Source organism: Plectropomus leopardus, chromosome 7 (genome assembly GCF_026936395.1).
Source record: "Plectropomus leopardus strain MGB_pleo_1.0 chromosome 7, ASM2693639v1, whole genome shotgun sequence".
Classification (NCBI taxonomy): Eukaryota; Metazoa; Chordata; class Actinopteri; order Perciformes; family Serranidae; genus Plectropomus; species Plectropomus leopardus.
In genome coordinates, this window is record NC_142182.1 from 32,090,440 (window position 1) to 32,111,442 (window position 21,003).

General features: G+C 41.7%; 1 protein-coding gene across 5 annotated transcripts in view; it reads left to right on the plus strand.

The window, feature by feature from the left end:
* syt7a (synaptotagmin VIIa) overlaps positions 1 to 21,003 on the plus strand; it is a 109,858-nt gene that overhangs the window by 63,327 nt on the left and 25,528 nt on the right. For 2 of the 5 annotated variants that reach the window (XR_015777087.1, XM_088080517.1), the window contains exons 1-2: positions 1,256 to 5,176; positions 10,236 to 10,382. The exons of 1 other annotated variant lie outside the window; for it this stretch is intronic. Coding sequence is in view for 3 of the 4 variants with exons in the window: in XM_088080517.1 (XP_087936643.1) it covers positions 4,002 to 5,176; positions 10,236 to 10,382 (1,322 nt within the window). In the remaining variant the exon portion in view is untranslated. Of the gene's footprint in view, positions 1 to 1,244; positions 5,177 to 10,235; positions 10,383 to 21,003 lie in introns of those variants that run through there. 2 more of the 5 variants (XM_088080518.1, XM_088080519.1) reach the window with 2 other exon arrangements.

Consider the following 21,003-nt stretch of genomic DNA (forward strand, 5'->3'; position numbering starts at 1 on the left):
AGTGTCATCCATGCTGTTGTGATTGATGACTTATCCACGTGCACTGTCAGGTCAGTTGGTCAGAATTAAATGTGAAAGGTGACCTTTAAAGGGACATGATGCAAGTGTAGCACCCCCTCAGACCCCCGTGCTTACACACCAGACAGCAGTGTCTTCTGTGCCTCATATTTTGTGTCTCCTGGAGCAGGAGCACCATGCATATTAATGAAATGTAGTCATGTCACCAGAGGGCACTACTGTGCTTCATTTTTGATCATCCCTACTATCAGAGCAGATATGACATTTTAAACCTTAAAACCACTTTTGAGAGGAAATCTGGGTGCTCTTAAGTAAGAACTCTGATTAATTTCTGTACCTTTTATGGAGGTCGATATGATAAGATTGCGCTTATGATCCTTTCTGCTGTGTGCTGCAGGTGGTTCACCACTTCCTGTTTACTGTTATACTTGCTAAGTGGTGATCAGATGACCAGTGGATCTTTACAAAATGAAACATTAGACATTAAGATCTAAAAATAGAGTGTAATTGATGTTTTACAAGAGCAAATGCACTTGTATTTAACTGAATGTCACTTGGATAACTTCCCAAATGAGTGGATTATTTGCTCATGAGGCACTTCAGTGCAGGCCATCCTCCAGTTACTCTCCACCATTGGATTGCCTTGTATAGTGGCACATCTCAAGTCCCAATTGCCTAAATGAATGAGAGAATGTGACCCAAATGACCAGAGTCCACACACTGTTGCCACTAGTGAATGCTGGCAGCTGTAGTATTGGTCCTCCAGGCCCAAAGGAGTGACTTCTTGCTGGTTTTCCATCCTCCACAGGCTCCTTTTAAACACTTTTCCTCCTCCTCCTCCTCCTCCTCCTCCTCCTCCCCCTCCCCTTCTTCCTCCTTGCTCTCTTCTCCCCCATCCCTCTCTTTCTTCACACTGGACTCCACACAGAACTTTTTATCCACCTGCCTCTCACTTGGCTTGGAAAAGTAGACCAGCCCTCTCACACTCTACTGATCTGTCTCACCTCCTTAGCCATGTGGTTACTCAATCTATTTCCTGTGTGTATGTGTGTGTGTTTTTTCTGTCTTTCTCACGCTCTCTGGTGTTTTTTCTCCTCTGCCTGTCGTTATTCTCTCTCCTCTGTACCTTCTTTCTGCTGTGGGACCTCTGCACCCTGTCTCTCTCTCTTTCTTAGTGGGGCAGTGTCAGGGGGTCAGAAGGGGGCAGCTACTGGGCATGGGGATGATGGGGGGGGTCCTTATCGCAGTGACAGCGTGAAGAGCATGGTGACAGAGGGAGTGAAGGCCGGGAGGTGGCAGACCGTCCAGGGCCACATGCAGTCCGGAGGATTGAGACCCAGCGAGTGAGTTCAGAACCGGCTAGAAGAAAAAGTAAACATTTCAGTCACCGTGCAGCAGACTGAACACACTGAAATGCCAGAGTTATTCTTGCACCTCAGCACATAACCACTTGTCACACCGCAGGGGGCTGGAGCCGAGCTGACATTGGGCGAGAGGCAGGGAACACCCTGTACAGGTTGCCAGTCTATCACAGGGCTGACACACAAAAGCAGACAATCATTTATTATAATAATAACTTTATTTATGTAGCACCTTGAAAAACAGAGTTTACAAAGTGCTTTTGACAAAAGAAAAGCAGACACGGGATACTTAGTAGAGAACACAATAACAGAAAGCCAAACTGAACACAAGCGAGACAGAACTAGGGAAGTATTGGAATAAAATTAAAAGGAAGTGGAGAGTATGCGAAATGTCCATATCTAAAAAAAATATAAATAAAAAGACCAAAAATAACTTGAACTTCTGACTTCACAGTACAGTACTGTATAGTTAACAGTCTTTCAGCATGTTTAATGAGTTTAGTAAGAAATCTCTGATTTTACTTTACACAGACTTTAAAGGGAAACAGTGTGGCTACTATGTGTAAATGAACTGCGGTAGACTTTCTTCCATCACACCAATAACTAGATATCCCTCATCCTCCAATAACGAAAGTTTCTCTGGTTACATTATGTACTTATGCGGTTTTGTATGGTTGCTGCCTCCAAGAGTATACAGCTGATCAAGAGACTTACCCGCACCACTCTCTGTCTCTCAAACTTGGAACGAAATCATATCAAACAATAAAACTAGCCAGTGCTGATCAAAAACAAACCAAGACCATGTTACTGCACCGATTATTTCTCGCCTAAGAAACTAATTTTAATACCCAAAGTTGCCAAAATGGCGAGAGTTTGTGAACAGGAAGTGAGATCAAACAGAGAAACTAAGCAGCACTGATCAAAATTAAACCGAGATTCTGCACCGAGGTGCATATTGTTGCCTCAAATGTATTCAGAAACATGTTTTAGATTAACCTTTAAACTGTAAGATCCATCTGACAGCCATTGTTTCACACAGAGTCGCATTACGTCACCCACCAGCAGGCAGAAAGCATTCTGGTAATTGTAGACTTTAATATAGCACCAATTTCAAAAGTATTTGTGTGTTTCTGCTGCAGAGACAGCCTAGTTTTATGTGAGCTCCTTCTTTGTATCGGTGAAATACTTCTTCAATATGTGTCCCCCTCAAAATGTTGAAATAAAAACTACACCCTTTGCGTCAGCAGCTATGAATGAGTGAGTTCTGAGTAGAAAGAAAGAGTCAGGTCAAGTTCAGCAGGGAGCAAAGTGCAGCTCAGGTGTCAAGGTGAGCGTGTGGCAACAGATCAAGGTGTGAGCACTGGGGAAATGTGAACTCTCGTCATCATGACAACAATAGTTGCTCGAGCTGTATCACACTGACTCAAACCTGCAGCTCACAGTCGGCCCAGCTGCACAGTGTAGCCTCACATGTGAATCTGCAGGCGGAGATGATTTATTTATGTGAGGAACTGCACTGCCTGCAAGTGTGCTTTCAAAAATGCAATACAGAAATAGTCTCATTTTCACACTCCAGCTGAAATAATGCCTCATATGTGCCAGCCCGCTGTGTAATTAAGATTCAAGCTAGAATGTGAAATGCATGTTGGTCACTGACTGCATGTATCCCATAGCCATGACGTATGACAGAAGTTAGAGTCTATATTCAGCGTGCTGTAAATGAGGCAGTTAATTTTCAGTTCGTGATTTTTTTGCACCTTCCTTTGGCACCTCGTGCCTGTGATTTCTTCCTCCACAACACATTTACACTCATCACTACCTCACTCCTCATTCCCTCCTTCTCTCCTCTTCTCATCTTTCTTTTTGCCCCCTGTCTATAATTGGATTCTATTTTCAGGCTGCTATAAGTGTCTGTGTCTCTTGTGTTTGTGTCTCGCACCCCATTTTCTGTCTCTCCTCCATCGTCACCCTCTGCTCTTATCGCTCCCATCGCTCTCTCCATCTTTCTGTCGCTGTGTGAAGCCACTCCTTTCGTTCTCCTTTGCTTCTGTTTTGCCCACAAACTGTTTTGCTTTCTGCAAAACCTTCCATTACCCTTTTTATCCTTTTATTCGTCACAGATAAATATGATGGACACTAAAAGCCTCATGCGAAATTATGTTAGGTGAAGTAATGCAGAGCGGAGTAAACTGCACCTTAACTGATGTGAATAGCTCTCTCATGACCTAATTCTTGTAGTCTGGGTTACACAGCGATCTGACAGAGAGGAGGATATATTTGGTGAGTAGAAAAAAAAATATCAAAAAGATGATACGGGATACTGTAGAGCCAGCAAATCACAGAACTGATGTATGTGTAAGGAAGAGATAACGTGCCACACACCTACATGTTGATGTGACTGCAGAAACATTAGTAAGAAAGGCAATGAGCCAATTAAACAGCATTTTTAAAGGGGAGGAGTGGAAAATGAGCGGCTGACAGAGGGAGGGAGTCGTACTGTAGGACTTGGTTGGCTGTTGGGATGTCTCTAGAGGTGCAGCATGTATTTAAAAGACGAAAAAGACTTAGAGACAGGAAGAGAGGCTATCAGAGATGGAAAAAGTTGACTGACGAGTAGAGGACATGGGGATCTCTCACCAGACCAAAAAACCCTCAACAAGAAGGCCGGGAAGCTGCAAAACCACAACACCGCGCCGTGGTCACGTGACGCAGAACCGTGCCAAACCCATGCGTACGGTGCACATCCGACCACTGCCCACGCGAAGCACACCCTCACGCAAACAGCACGCTCAGGCCGCGCAGACACGCAAGGTGCACACACATCTGACGCAGACGCATGGGGCAAGCTCACAGTCCGCACACTGCTGCCCGGCGCAGCCCCATGAGCAGTACACGGCACACAGCGATCACTCAGGCTGCACCTTCTACTGCTATTTCTGCTACTGCTGTTACTGCTGCTGCCTCACATTGCTCTCTTTCTCTCTCCTCCTCCTCCTGTCTCCACCTCCCAACGCTCCTCCCTCTACTTCTTTCTCCACTTTGTCCTCAAATACCACTCATCCTCATTCCTCCTCCCCCTCACGGTCATCAACTTCCTGTTTGGATGAACTTTCCTGTATCTATCCTGACGTCAACCTGACTGTGTCTCCCTACTGCCCCGTGCCACCTTGTCTCATCTCTGATGATTCTTTCCCTCTTTTCTACGCCTCATCTCCTGACCTCACCACCTCTGACCAACACACCTCCTGTTGCCACGGCTCCTCTCCTACATCTTCTTCTTCTTCCGCGCCCTCTGACTCCTTCCTCACTCCTCATCATCCTATCCTGTGCCGGCCGTGGCCTTCTTCGCGCTCTCTTTCCTCCCTGCTCCTCTGCCCTCCCAGCTTTGGGGATCCAGTCTTATCGTATGCATCCACTTTGGAGCACATCCCCACCCGGCCTCGGACGCTGCTGCGCCAACAGAGCCTTCAGCAGCCTCTCATCCAACCGCCAGGCCCTGGTCTCGGTCACCCCCCCACCACATCCCAGAGTTTGGGACAATTACACACAGCGCCTGGACAGCCTGGGGGAGGAGGGGGTGCTGGGAGAGGAGAGGGAGGTGGTGGTGGCGGCGGTGGTGAGGGTGGGGGTGCAGGTACACGAGGCGGTCCCAGGGGTGCCCGGGGCAGCACAGCGGGAGCAGGGGCCGCTCGCAGTAGGGGAGGTGGAGCAGGAGGGCGCTCACGTGCCAATCCTGGCAGCTGGGATTACATGATGGACCAGATGCGGAATCGAGGCCTGGACGTCAAGTCCTTCCTGTGAGTCTCTACAAGTCTTCCTTCATATCTTCATGGAGTCTTTTGTAGTGTCACCTGCTTTTAGGCCTTTGTCTCTATCTGTGTCTTACACATGCTATGCTGTGCAGTTCTTTTATGCATTAGTTCTTTGCTATAATGTTCAACACTTAAAGTCTTAGAATCAAATACTTAATGATGTATCTAAGTTTAAGTAATAACTAACCTGTTTTTACCTTTTACCTTTGGGAAATGCTCTTCTGTGCCTCTTCTTTTGGGTGTCTTCTCAGTTTGCATCTAATATCCAGGGAAGGATATTACTTCAATCAGTCAAAATTCATACTGTGTGCATACATGTATAAAGATGAATTATGTAGGTGGGGTTCATGGCTTCACGAGAGTGTGTTTGGAGCATGTGCAGGATTGTCTTGCACAAAGTTTCATCATTGCTTTCACTGTAACACAGGCAACGAGATATTCCATATATATTACTTGAGCAATTCAGTCCATGTTGTTGTTAATCATGTTGATGTAGGATGATGAAGTTGCGCGCAGATGAGGAGGCCAGAGGTTGGCTTATTTGAGAAGTCTATTATAAATGTTAATAAGGGTATAGTTAGAAATGTAAATTAGCTGTTGCCTATGAGTCTAAGCTCTGTGGTTGTGTAAGAGATGGATCAACATCTCATTTTATCAAAATGTCATAGATGATACATATGCATTATCGGTTATGCATTATGTCTGTTAGATGTAATTGTTAGAGGGGGAGTATGTGTGGTTACTTGGTATGTTTTATGGTCCTTTCAAATCTCAGCTGATTAATACATTGTGAGAGCAATGATAGTTTGTTATATGAATGCACAGTGCTGTATTGGTTGAAGTGAATTACAAATGTTGAGCAATCTGTTAAAAAACACATTTTCCTAATTTTAGAATGAATAACGTCATGTGCATGAAAAATGGCAGGGAAGTTGTGACATATTGCGAGCTATTTCTATCCCACTCTGTGAAAAATTGTTCAATGTTTACACTTTATGCTCTGCTAAACAGTAACATCTGTTTGGATGGCATTCAGCCTGTCTGCTGCAATTGTCTTTACAGGACAGAGCTGGTGGTGCTAGTTCATAATATTCATGAGATGGTGTCATAAAAAGTCACATTTTATATTCACACCGTCCCACTCAATTACATGATGTTATTTCTGAGCCCTCCTTTGGAATGGCTGTTAAATATCGTGCTTAGGAGACACACCAGTAGGCCTCATCCATATTTCATGAGTATTTGCAACTAAACTGGCACCTCTTTTTCCGGTAAAACTGTAACTTTTATGCTAATAGTAAATCCGTGTCTGCTACTTGTGCTGCTTAGCCTGCTGCCATGCAGCATGTGTGTATCACACCGTCCACGTGTCACTGTGCATCAGCAGAAGAACAAGGGTTAAGCAGCTGTGTGTGGATTTGTGTTAACCCTGAAGCATTGATCTTATGTCACCAGCACCATTACTTCTACAACATATTGTTGCTTCAGGCCAGAAGTGGAGGGAGAGCAGATGAGGGGGTGAAGGGATGAGGAAGGACACTGCCAAGGTACAACATGTGTTCAATGTCCCTTTGCGCTGAATCCATTTTACAGCTCTCCGCCATTAGTTTATCTTTTTTATTTAAAGCTTCTCCAGGCATTTAAGTGTGACTCGGCTGAGTGAATGTCACCGGCCAACTGAGCGTTAGCGACACAGCACGAGCCACCGCCAAGGTCATTGGGAAAATTGCCCATAATACCATCTAAACTAGTCAACTCATCATCGCGATTGAGGTCAGTGTTGTACGTCTTTCTCTGCAATAGCAACACCTCGCATGATTGATGACGGAGCGGTCCAGTAATAGACATGACCCATTGTTCAAGACAGTTCATTTCAATCTTGGCCAGATTCCCTATCTGGGTGAATCATTGGTCAATGAAAGTGTTGATGTGATTGACACAGATATGTAGCCTTTGGAGCCATTTGACCAAATGGATCTCTTGGGTGATTGGTCTTCATGCTTTTTAGCTTAAAATCAATAGCATATCCTTGTGTCATTAATGTCTGTTCCCTCCTTCTTGCCCTTGCTTCCTTAACATTCACTGCAATAATTGAAGTGTTTTACCAATAATTTTGAGTGTAAATGATTATATTTAAAGGCTGAAGGTAGAGGAGGGATCCAATAACCATTAACCTATATCTATAGAATCAATAAAAGCACCATACCATAAAATTTAATACAGACCAATGATATTCAACCAGGGAGGTGTGAGTGCCACAGAGTACTTGTGCATTTGCCAGCGGATATGTGAAATGATTTGTTGAGTTGCTCAATTAATTAATTTATCAATTAATTAGAAAAATGATATGATTAAAACAAAATCAAAATATTGAGTCAGCTGTAACACATGCACACCACGTGCTGCTGTTGCTGAGTGTGAAAACTAGTCAGCAAGTAAGCGGAGAATCACTTTAAATAGTGAGATGAAAGTAATGGATTGTATTTATTTTATGATCTTTTTTTAAGTGCCTTGAAAAGTGCTCTATAAATACAATTTATTATTATTATTATTATTATTATTATTATTATTAACAATTATAATTTAGCTAAAATTAACAAATAAATAAAAATAAAAATAACAACTGTTGTTAGATAAAAATAAAAGGATTAAAAGTTAAATAGATAAAAGTATAAATAGTCAGATAAACCTAAACAATTTGAATAGCTAAAACAGGGTTCCTGTTCGCCTGAGGCAAGTTAGACTTTTTTTATGTGAATGAAATTTAAGACCAACTTACAATAACCAAAAGTGAAAAACAAAGAAGCAACACAAGTCACTCAGGGTTAGGGACATTTTGGTCCAAATGTTTGTCAGAACGTAAAACATTCCTTTTTTTGTCCCGTGGCACAGATGAGGGTAGAGTAGAACTGTGAAATATTTGCCATGCTGTCTAGTGTACAGTGACAGCTAGCCAACAGACAGTGGATGCTCTGCTCTAAGCATCTCATCAGGAAACAAAATGAGTGTTGTTGGTTCTGCTATCTTGATCTGTGTGATGTTGATGCAAGAAGCATTGGGTCAATAATAGAGAAAAATGGACGCTACCATTAGTTTAAGATTTCATACTGCAACATCAGAGAAAAAACGATTCATGAAATGATACCTTCCATGTCTCAGCATTTCTAAGAACTTAAAAAAGGATTGATTTAAGACATTTTGATTCCAATGACGGCAGTGGTATAAGGTAGCTACAATGGGCCCCAATGCTTGCTATTATGATGGGCCCCACTGAATGCTAGTTACTAGTTATATTAGCGCTTAAACTAGCAATGGTAAAATCATATTGTCACCTGATCGAACAGACATTGGATAAACTCAACATATTACCCACAAATCATCATTGCTTATATGTATATGACAAAAATACTAAAGAAAATAAAGAATAATTAATTTCATTCATTGTTTACATACTTGAATAAAAGTAAAGGATAAACAGTTTAAATAGATAAAAGTAAAGCGTAATCAGTTTAAATAGTTAGATTAAAGTAGCCCTAAAGGATAGACAGTTTAAATACATATCACAATATTTGGACCAGTTGTGACAATATTGCAGAAATTAACTGTTTGTGGTTTCACAAAATAATTAGACAATGAGGTTTATGATAAATAATCATCAGCTATGTAGATATAATGACTTAGGGTAAAAGAAAATAAGTCTGGTTATTTCAGAAAATTACATCACTTTACTGCAGTACAGCCTTAAAACCAAGAAATGTCTCATATCATGACATCAGTATAATATTGCTATGTTGCCCAGGCCTAAATACAAGGTTATAGTGACCTAAAAGTAATGCATAAAAGACTTAAATAGCAAGACAAAAGTAATGGATGACGACTACAAAATAGATAATATAAATGAATCGTTATCAATGAGCACATTTATGACAGGTGATGATGGTGAAGTAGTACTTTTCTGAAAGTGGTTGTGAAGCTAGGTGAGACATAAGATTTTGGAAAACAGACATACAACAGGAAGATTACTAAACAAGGCTTCATGGAGCTGCAAGAAAAGCTTTTGATGGCACATAAGAAAGATGAAATTGTGAAGTTTCAGGTGATATCTTCCCACAGCTTGGCAGCACGGTGTTTTCTTAGCGGAGGCATTGTAACGCAGTCAGAGGCTTAAGCTATAGAACCGTGGGTGTGGGTGACAGGGAGGAGGGAAAGAGGCAGAGAATTAAGAGCAGGAGTAGAGCGATGAGGGGGGAAAGGGGATTTGGAAAGCAAGTGTAGCATAATGGAGAGGATGAAATGGAGAAGAGTGCAACACGGAGAGTAAGAGAGAGCACTGACCCAGAAAACGGTGACATACACCGAGCACCTCCAGATACTGTGTCACTCAAATAGAAACAATTAGTCCACATCTTCTTAATGAGGCTTAATTAAATCTTAACTCTGGAGAAAGACGACAGGCATGTTGGATGGGGAAAGGTGAGTCTGGAGGGAAAGCAGAAGGCAGGTTAAATAACTAGATAGATGACTGCGAGTGTGGGAGGTATGAGTGTGCGTGCAGGCCCGTACATACCTGTTACATGTGCGGAAGCCGACGTGCAAGCTGCTGAATATCACATCCATTAACAATGATTAACTAATCACCAACAGTTAGCTTAATTATTTGTTGTCTGTGTGATATGAACACAGCCTGCACCTGTAGACAGCAACACTTCATTACAGTCATTACATTCTCATAAATTTGGCCTTTACAGTGTAAACTTTCTCCTTAATATCCTTCCCTGGACAAAGTGCTTACTGCCGGGGGTTGCTGAGTTCCCTTTATGACCATTTTCTCTGCTTCTTCTTGTTTACTCTCATACGGTCCCTTTATTGTCCCGCCGCCTCTCTGCTTTCTGTCCTCGCTGTCACCTGAAATGACCTCTCTTTTCTTCTCTCCCCCCTGCACCACATCTTCTTTATGTCTGATTTCCCTATCCTTCGCATCTTTTCTCTCGTTCTATCTCTGTTTCTATCTCTTTATTGTATTTTTGTTTTTATGGGGAGCCAGAGAAGGCAAGATGGTGGTCCTGGCTTTGGCCATTGGTGTGGCCGAGCAAGATGACTTTGCCAATATCCCTGACCTGCAGGAAACATCGCAGGCAGCAGCACCACCACCACCAGCAGCAGCCAATCAGGAGCCCCCTCCTGAGAAGAGGTACCCGATAATGTATGAGAGTGCTTGTTGCGTGTGAGTGAGTGATTGGGTGCGAATGAAAAGACGTGAAGGATATCGAAGAAACACTGGAGATGATAACAGAATCTAGGTAGAGGAGTTTTGTAGAGCTTTTCGGTGAGTCACAAGTGCATTGTGTCACAGACCTGCATCTGAAATAGCACCAGAGCTCGACGCTCTGCTACAGAAATAAAAAATGAGAGCTGACTATTAAACCAAATGTAGAAAAAAAAATGCCTGTAATGCTGAGATGAGTAAAGAGATAAAGCAATTTGGATGTTAGTGGTAAAGCGGTAATGAGCTCATAAATCACAGCAGTGAGATGCTCACTGGTACTCTAGTCCTTTTACTGCTTTTAGGGCCAAAATATCAGCTTCAATCAAATAAAAACGGTGTTTTCTCGTGCCAGTGGTCTCCTTTTTCCTGACCATGATAATTATCTCCCCCATCGCAATGACATTCTCCTCCGCCATTTCATCTCTATTTGTTTCTCTTTTCACTCCTGCCTTACAGAGACCTCCCATTGGTAATTGTCGTATTTCCTTTGTATTTTCAGACTTTTTTTATCCCAGTCTTTTCTACTCTTGTGTTCCTTTTCTCCCTCCTGCTCATTAGCTTCCTTCAATCACCCTCTTCTGCTCTGAGAGTCCCGTCTGTGTAACTCCACCGAGGGCCCACAGAGCCTCCTCATTATTCCACAACATGTTAGTCACTTACATAAACACGCTTCTAAAAATAAACCTTTTTCCTTGCCAGCCACCTTACACACTAGAAGCCAAAATATTTCCAGTCATCTATAAGGATGCACCACTCTCACTGGCATCTCCCTATCTCCCAAAATAATTAGTTTTGCATTCTGTTTAGGAATCGGACCAATTTTTTTTCTTTTTTTTTTCTGTAGAGCGGTTTAAGACCAACAAATGAGTACAGTGGCTGTGTCATATGAAACAAACAGCTCAGAACCGCTCTGTGCTCCTGTTGTTCATTCCTCGGCCATTGAGGGCGGTTTTGATTATTTGCGCCAGCGTATAACACCACAGAGCCAGAGTGAAGCCCGTGTTTGGTCCAGCCGTGGGCAGATGCACAGACACACTCGATTTCCTCTGCAGTCCAATTAGGTCGTTTTAACCTCACTTTGATGCTGTGACAAATTGGAGACAATTTGGAGATACATAATATGACACACACCTTAAAACAAAATGGCAGGGGAGGGCGAACAAATTCTGATTTACTCGTCACACCAATTATTCCTCATTCACAAGTGTTTCATCAATTTGAAACATGATTTGAAAATAGGGCTCTATTACAATACAGATGGTAACTGTTTTCTTATCGCACAGCTGCAGAATGAAGTTGCACATGTGGGATGAGCAACCAGGGACAGTTGCAGGGTCTCTTGTGTATTCATGATGGCAGTTTTCTTTCCTGGACCAATAAGCACCTTTTTTTTTGTCATAAATAGTTAGCCTTTAGAGCTGCGCTACGTCAGCAAATAGTTAGTCTCCTGGTCTGTCTGCCTCATTTTAGTCTGTTGGCCCGGAGCATCCCGTGCCCTTTTCCTCCAGTCAACACGGCGCTGCATGGAGTTACAAACAAGCATGAAAATATTCTTTCAGGAACAGTGTCGCTTTTGTGAACATCAGAACTATCTCCATTGTTCAGGATTAGTGTGAAACCCGCAGAGCCACAGAGGAGCACAATTTTCTGTGTAATTTGCTTTGCACATTACATCTGGCTTCCCCAGCTTTTGTGTTCACCTGGAAACCTTTTTAAATGGGTTGTGAAATCCACTAATAGACTAAACAGCAGCAGGAACCACGAGCTGCTCGGTCCAGCTCGTGGGCTCACCTTGATTTAACGGTGATTGAGTGCATTGTGGCATTTTTTAGATTAACCTGAGGTTCGTTTAATTTCTTTCAGTCAAAACAGAATGACTGGCAGCTCACAGTCTGTGAACAATAGAGAACTCGGATGTTAAAAAAAAAAAAGATTTGAATATAATGAGAGCTTCAAATGTCTCTGCCCTTTATTAAGCTCCTGTGTATCCCTCTCCTGAGCTGTAACCTAATTCCACTTGAGCCACTCATTGTTTTGTTTGTTACATGATAGATTACAAATTTAAATGTATAATAAATGATTTAGCCACATTTTAATTGCGTGCTAAATTTAGAAGCTCAAAGAAACATCGCCACAGTCCACAGTCTATCAGAAATGCAAGGTGTAAGCTTGCTGGGAGTATATCATTCCCCGTGGTGTTAGTGCTGACTTCACAGATGTCTGACCATGATTTAATCAATCATGCTCTTGGCATATTGCTCGTTCTAAACGGGGCTCTCGAGCTGGAGACAAAGCTGCGTGCTCATTCGTCTCCCGCTCTCCACAACCCTCACATAGCCACATCATCGCAGTCTGGGCATTCACATCAAACATGTCCTTCATGTGTCCATCACTCCATACCGGCATCACTCATGTTATAGCCCATGGTTTTAATGGATTGTCAGAACCACATGTCACTGGCAAATTATATCAGTCCAACATAAAGCCTCTGAAGCTAATGTAAATAGTTTATGTTGCCCTCAAACGTTAGCATCATCAGTGCAAACATAAAAGGGAAATCTCTTCAGTGGTAATTAATATCAAAGAGCTGCTCTGCATAACTGATATGAGGTGACCTACATTAGTGAAACAACCAGCGGTGACCAAGTTCAGTTAATCCACTTTATTTATTTAACAGCTATAAGAAATTGTTACTGTTACGATTCTGATTTTATACAATGAAACATGGAATAATTTCTAAAATAGAATTCATACTTATACTTCATACATAATTCAACCTTAAAGCAGTGGTTTCCAACTTTTTGAATTGCAAAAAAGTGTTCCTTGCATTTCCAACCCAACTCTTAAAAATTACGTTTGCATACTAAATTGTTTTCCTAATTATGTTGTGGTTGGAACATAATTGTCACTTGGATTATGCTCAGAAACCTTTTTTGAGTTAATCAAACATTACATTTATTCACTTTAACATATAACACGCAGGACCGTGACACCAGAATCCCAGTTTAACGTCGCGTCTCCTGTCTGTGGTTGGGTTTAGGCAACTAAAGCACTTTGGTTAAGGTTAGGGAAAAATTGTGATTTTGGTTGATTGCTAGAAAAAAAGGCACCAATTAAAAATAAGTCTGAAGTCACTATGAGTGGATATTGTATTGCAAGATTGCTGAGTTTGGCGGAAAATGAAATTTGTTGTCAGTGGATACTTTGCTGATATGTTTAGTATCAATGTTTTTGTCAGATGCCAGGTATGTTTACTCGCAGCATTTTCAAATTATGTTCACAGAAAATGTCATTCTCTTGACATTATGTTTGCCTCAAAAACTTTTTTCATGTGGATATATAATAACTCATTTGGCTGATACCTTTATCAATATATAATTTTAGTGATCATCAAGTCTGTTCTGTACATCATATTATGCATATGCTTACTGTGATGGCCCACTAGCAGATGGAGACATAAAATGCAATGCTTTTCAATGTATGCAACATTCATTCATTGTTCAAAATATGAAAAATACTTCAACTTAGGGTTAATGTTTTGTTAGATGAATAAAGAAAAAATATCTGTTTGTGATATCGGCAGAAATCCGAGTCCGATATATTTTAAAGTCAGTATCTGCTGATGCTGATGACATGCCGATATTATTATGCAACCCTAAGTGGGAAATTTGCACATCTAATTATCTCAGATTCAGGTATGTTGAATAGTATCACTTGAGTCTTTAAAAGAGTATTTAGCAGGTTTGACCAAAGTCCAGAGGGACCAAAACATACAAATAATAATAGCTATGGAGATGACACACTGTCTCATTTAGTTGCATTGCTGTAAACTGGCAGGTTTTCAGCTTGTTGCAGACTGGCACATTGCAAGTAAATGCAAGTTTTAGCTTGTCTCAACACAAATCTTTGATCTGAACTGGGCTTAAGACTGATTTCCCCTCTAAACTAATGACATGTTTGATGCCCGCAGAGGTAAAATTAGGAGATTAGGGAACTTTCCAATTCCAAAAAATAAATACAAATTTGTGCAGCAGAACATTTGTTTGTTCTTATTTTCTACCTTCTTAATCATCTCAACCACCCTCAGATTTATTGTGTGACTCTTTGGAGGGGGCCTGACCCCAAGGTTGGAAACCACTGAACTAAACTAAACGGTAAATGAAGTTAAAACTAGCAGCCCGTTGAGCAGCAACAGGAAGCAACAGTAAAATATTGTTTACACATTGCTGCATTTCTATTCATAATCTAATAATGTCTTACATAAGATTTTTTGACAGAATAATTACTCTCTATTATTTATATTTTGCTGATAATAGTTCTATACTTTAACTAAAGCAGGAGTTTGAATGCAGGACTTATAATAGGGGTATTTGTATTGTTGCTTCTTCTTTAGTGAAAGATCTGTGTGATTCCTCCTTCACTGGAAACAATAATTCTCCTGGCTCTGCACTGCAATTAGCTGAATAATCTTGTTAAGGGGGAGATGTATGTGAAGTACTTAAGGCACAATAACAACAGAGGGGCCTTTTTGTTTGCCCTTCAGTCATGTGTTAACGCTTCATTGTTGCTCGGCCATAGTTGAAGGCAAGCCAAACAAACACACAGTTCTCCCCACTGGCCATGGGAAAGGTGTTATAGTGCGTGATGTTCATTATGCTCCTTCACTGACCTTGTGTGTGTGCGGTTGCCGGATGAAAGTGATCTGCGTGGCCATTTGTTTATGAAGCGAGGCAGGAGTTGACTGACAGTCTGAGCTGCACCAGAGTTGTTGGTAGTGATGGAGACTTTCAGTCCAAGGTTACACGTTTTCAGGGTAGACAGAGGGAGGGCAGGGGAGCTCAGTGTGATTACAAAGATTGTGTGTTGCTGTGATTCCGGGGCCACACATGCTGAGATGTTTATATAGCAGGCATTCTTCGGTTGTGCATCTTAGAAAGCCTAATTAGGATGTCGGAGTGGCTTGGTAATGCCCCGTTGGTCTTCGCTCATACAATTCTGTTGCGATTCAGTGAACGTTTACTGTAGGTTCTCCACCAGTGTTGCTATAAAGAGAAGCCACAATCCCCGAGAGCTTTGAATCTAGATCTCTCTCTGAGCAGCGAGCGGATGGCCCAATGAGGATGGAGGTTCAGGGAAGAGGGGGCGGGGCATGTCCTCGTGCCACATTAACATTCAATCCACTTGCCTGTGGTCTTTCAATTATTCATCCATGCATGTTACATAATATTGTGTAAGCCAGTTGAGTTGTTTGAAAGTACGTCTTGCAGATATTGATAAATATAGATGTATACTCTGTGCCTTGAAGACGCCATGCACTCTGAAGGATCCCTCTCTCTTAATTGCCAAGTGGGCTATAGAATATTGCTTCATAATTTATGAGCTTATTACATTGCTTAAGTTGACATGAAAGGCAAACGTATGACGGCTATGACCTTTAATCTAAATCAATATAAATGTGTTTATTTAAAGGAATGACTGTGTGCTTTTACTGCATTAGTCTGAGTAGGAGGAGTTACATGCTTCTGTGGAAGAGGATGTTTGTTTACGCTAATGTAATGTCAGGTCATCCCGAGGTCGCCTGTGTGCAGAGAAACATTTCAAGGTGGTAATTTTAGGCCTTAGATAATAGAAAAGGCTGCTGTTATAATGCTTCCAGATGATATAATCTGTTGTACATAAACATGTAAATTGATTTCGCTATGCTCTGCTAGTCTGCTCCTCCTGTGACAGGGGCTTTACGGGCCCGGCTAATCAGCGGAGTCTTCAGGGGCTCTGCTTAAGACTGTCCTGGAGGCTTTGGCTCCCTGCGGCCACCACGCTCATCCAGACATCACAGGGGGGGAACGCTGAGATGCATTCAGCTACGTGCTAAGAGAGCGGGGAAGTAGATGGCACTAAGGCGGAAAAAAAATGAGTCACAAAGAGAGGAGGCGGAGGTTAGTGCATTCGTACGTACATCCATCCATATGTCAGGGGCGGATGAGGGAATATTCAGGGTGTACATCCATCTTGCTTCCATGAGCGTAGTAGGAGGGAGTACTTATTGCACTCTGCACATTATGTGCGGCTGAAGGCTGCACTCTAGCCAGCAGGTACACATGCTCATCTCATACATACAGATAGATGGATGGAGGGGGAGACAAGCTATTTGGAGCATTAACCTGCTACCCTTGTGTCCTGCCTTGGAACAGGTGGCACATCTGCAGCAGCCTCCGCCCCAGAGGCAATTTTTTGAATCTAATCTGGACTCAAAACATTACTCCTGTTTGGAGTTTTAATGGACTTTTAAAAATGTTTTTGTAGATGTTATGTTGCTGAAATTCCCTAGAATGATGCTTCAGTTGTTTTAATCGAGACATCATGACTGCTAAATTGCAGAGAGCATTGGGAGGCCATTAAGGGAGGTGGAGCTCAACTGTTACACATAGAGCAGACACTGAGCTCATCTTTGGACTCAAAAGTAATCACGTTGCAATGCTTAACTGTATCATCATATCAACGGGGCAATTGCCAGCCACCAAAATTAACCCTCAGGGACTATTAGGTGTATTTTACATGCATTTCATTCTTCGTTTTTTTTTAAATACATTTTGTTGTGTTTATGCATATGGCATACATTTTGGCAAAATTGTGTATTTTTGATTAATCTTGGAATTTCCAGCCCAGCTCCTACAGTAATTCTAAAACACACTGTGGAAACTAAATTGTTACATTCATACTGTTAAGTGCAAAAAATGCGACACTGAAACCCATTCAAAGTACAATTTTTGATCCCACAGTCATCAAAGCATAAAAACATGCATTATTTCTGGGAGTCATTCTGGGCTTTTGTCTTGGAATTTATAATTTTTTATATTTTTCACCTGATGAGGTCTTTTTTTTTCTTTGAACCATATTTGGCATATGGAGAAAATAAATATATATACATGTATAAATAAAAATATGTTGGCATCATGAGAAAACCCCGTAATATAAAGGGTTAAAATTCTGAAATTTAATGAATATTTGATATTTATGATCAGGACTGATTTTCCATTAAAAAAATTACTCAGTGAAAAAAGAAAATAATGTTAATATAAAATATTTTTTAAAGCTTGATTTTGAAAGGCACATTGCACAGAGTTGCACACAAGTGTGAGCAACAGTAAAGGTCACATGGGTTAAAAGCCGTGCATCTGAAATGCAGCTTCTATTAAAATAGGCATAAAACAGTGCTTATAAAGATCAGCGTTTGGCATCCGCTGAATTGTCTTGTGGTTTTCTATTTCCAAATGAAGAAGCAGAGACACAGAAGGCAGCATTTAGCACCTCCCTTGTTGCTTCTTCCTGAAATGGGATTTCAGTAAACGATGCTATTTTAGACTAATTTCCAGTTCCAACATGCAGGAAGTAATTAGTTAACAGCGAAGGCATTCATATTTATACGTCGCAGCAGAATTTTTGGTCTGAGCGTGAGAAGTGAAGCAGCAGGAACGACTCCAGTGTGAATGTACATGTGTTTCATGTGGATGACGAGTTACGTAAGCAGGACCATGCTCCGCTGCTGCGGCTTTGACTGTGTATGATCCTGGGAAGTGTGCTGTGGCTCCTGAAGAATGATAGATCTAGTGGACGGCTATGAAATTGAGCATAGACATTGAAAATACATCACTTCATGGTCTCAGGCGAGCGTGTTTGTTTGAGTGTGACATGTTTGCAGAGGGGTGGGAAGAAGAAGGAAAAAAAAAAAGGGCTGGGTTGGGCTTTCTTTCTCGCGTCTCTCTCCAGCCTAGAAGTGGAGTGTCTTTCCCCCCCTCCCCCTCTCTTCGAGCTGCTGGCCCTCGGTCAGGTAACAAAACAGGATAGTATCACAGGACGGTGAAACCCAAAGTGGCCCCGCCTGCCTCCATATGTCTGTTCATGTGTGTGTCTGCGAGGTTCTCACCCGTACCTGTCATATATCCTATACCTTATCTTCTCTGTTCTCACTGTGTTTGCCTGTTTGCTGCTACCCACCCCCCCAAACACACCCTTCCTCTGTGTCCCACAACCTCTTGTCACACCGAACCCCCAAATGTATGGTCTGTGTTTCTAGAGCCGTTGCTATGCCAACAGCCCACTTTCCGTGCCTTAGCTGTGGGAGAATCTGAGTCTACTCTGCCTCCCACTGGATACTGTAGACAACTGCAGGCTTTAAAGCGTCACCTTCCACATCAAACCCCCGAGGGGGGTCGGACAGAAAAAGCACTGGCACCAAAATGTAGCAGTTGTAGTATTGCCATCTGCCACAATTAATATTGCTTTATTAGAAATTGAATAAGCTGAATCTTCATTTTCAATTCATGATGTATGATCTTGAGGAAGTATCTCTATTTTTTCTGCAACAAATCCGCAGCTCCTGCCGCTTTGTTTAAACAGCCTGGAGGCAGCGCTGGAGCGGAGGACCACCTCAGGTGCTGTAGAGCAGGGCTGGTAGAAAGGCCATTCCCCCGGCTGCACTAGCTCTTACCTGAGAATGCACTGAACCCCTGAATGAAGCATGAAGGAGAATGAATAATTAAAGACGTTCACTCCCCCATCGATAGTTGGGAGGTGGAGGAGGAGGGAGGTGCCTTGCTTTACTTCAAACCCCGAAGTCTCTCTCCATGCTTTATAGCTCGTTTGAGCTGATCCTCAGATCTTGCTTCAGTGTTTAACCCAGCCTTTTCCTTGCCTCTCAAACTCCTTGCCTGCAGTTTAGAGTCTGTGCAAAAGACAAACAGGCCCCTGCAAATGCAATTACCTCCCCTGGCAACTAATAAGACTAACACCAATTGATAAATCTTCCCTTCCCCTTCTCGAAATGGTTAACATCCCTCCTTCCCCCCCGTCTCGCTCTGGTTCCTTTGCTGGTTGAAGTGATTGTCTGTTTGCTTGTCTTGTTTGCTTGCTTTTTCTGTCTGTCTATTTGTCAGTATATTTTCCCCCGGTTCTGTCCTTGTCTTCAGCAAAAATGTACACATTATTGCATTCAACATCAATTCTCATCCAAATTTGCAGTCCGGAGCGTCCAACGAAAAAAACAAAACAAAGTACATTCTCTCAGTGAAAAGCTCGACAGAGATTGCTGGCCAGACAGACAGACTTTTCTATGGGCTCCTTGTTTTCTGCCTGTCCAGGGCATTGCCTTCACTCTCTGAGTGACAACTACTTGCATATATTATATATGCACATGTAGCCAATGCCAGTTTGTGCTTTGGCCCTTGTGTCCCCAATCCACACTTTTAGAGTGTTGCTTAAAGGTTGGAAAATCAGGTTAGATGGAAAGTTAACTTCTAGAATTTGTTCATTTCTACCAACACCCTCTTTTGTGACACTCTAAATGTGCATTTCCTATGTTCTTATGTCCCTTTTTTTGTGTTTTCAGTGATATTTTTGTATGGTATCTTTGCCTTATTTCTCTTTCATACTATATCTCATCTATCATTTATTTATCCACATAAAGAACGATGGTTCTTGCTCTTCTCTTTTCCCAGTGATCAATTGTATTTATTGTCTTTTTTCTTTTCTTCTCTGTGCCCTTTTTCTCCCTTTAGCATGTTCGCCCCTTTGTCTTCTGTTAGAGAAATTGTGTGTGCATAGCTCTTTATTTTTGTCTCTTATTCTTTGATACTTATCAGACTGACCAAACTAAGCCTCTCTTGTGTTTCCAGGCTTTCCTTCCTTCATTCCCTATCTTTTCTTGCAGCTCTGTTTTTCTCTCTAATGTGCTGGTGTTTGTAACAATCTCACTCTCTGTTTAGTTTTGGTTTCTGTAACCTCACTGTTCATGCTATTAATACTTTCTATCTCTTCTAATACAGATAAATAATTTTCAGCTTTGCTTTTCTATTTCTTACATTCCTTGTTGAACCTTTTTATCTTATCTACAGTCTTTATGATTTCTGTCTGGTGTGTGTGTGTGTGTGTGTGTGTGTGTGTGTGTGTGTGTGTGTGTGTGTATGTGTGTCTGCAACTTCAGCATCCTCTCTGCTCATTTCTTTTCTCTTTCTCTGTGTGTCCAATCTTGTGTTTTCTCTTCTCGATTTACTGTTTGTTTCTTGCCTAACAGTGTTTCAGTGTTCAGCCTCTCCATGTGCCTTGACCAGTCATCCATGGAGTGCTGTGTGTCCAATGTGTCGCATTACATTGGCCAGGACTTTTGGCTCTATCTTCTTCTATCTTTTTTCATTCTTTCTTTAATGTCATGATTACTCTCTTTTAATTTTTTTGGGGTTTTTTTGCTGATTTTTTGTTTTTACTTTACTCTTTGTGATTCTTCTTGTTTTCTTGATGTATGAACATAGAGGTTTTTCTCCCAGAATGTTTGTCCCAATTTTACGTTGTTTTCAACAATCCTCGTGTGAAGGAACTAAACTTAACATCTATTAACATTTGTACCTAAGTACCAGCTGTGCCATGGGAGATCTCTGTTCTCTCTTTTATGATTTTTATTAATATTTTGTGTTGTTGATGCAGATTTTTAATAACTGAGACCAATTTAAACGCACAAACACTTTAAAAACTGTTCTACATCTGTCCTGTTAAA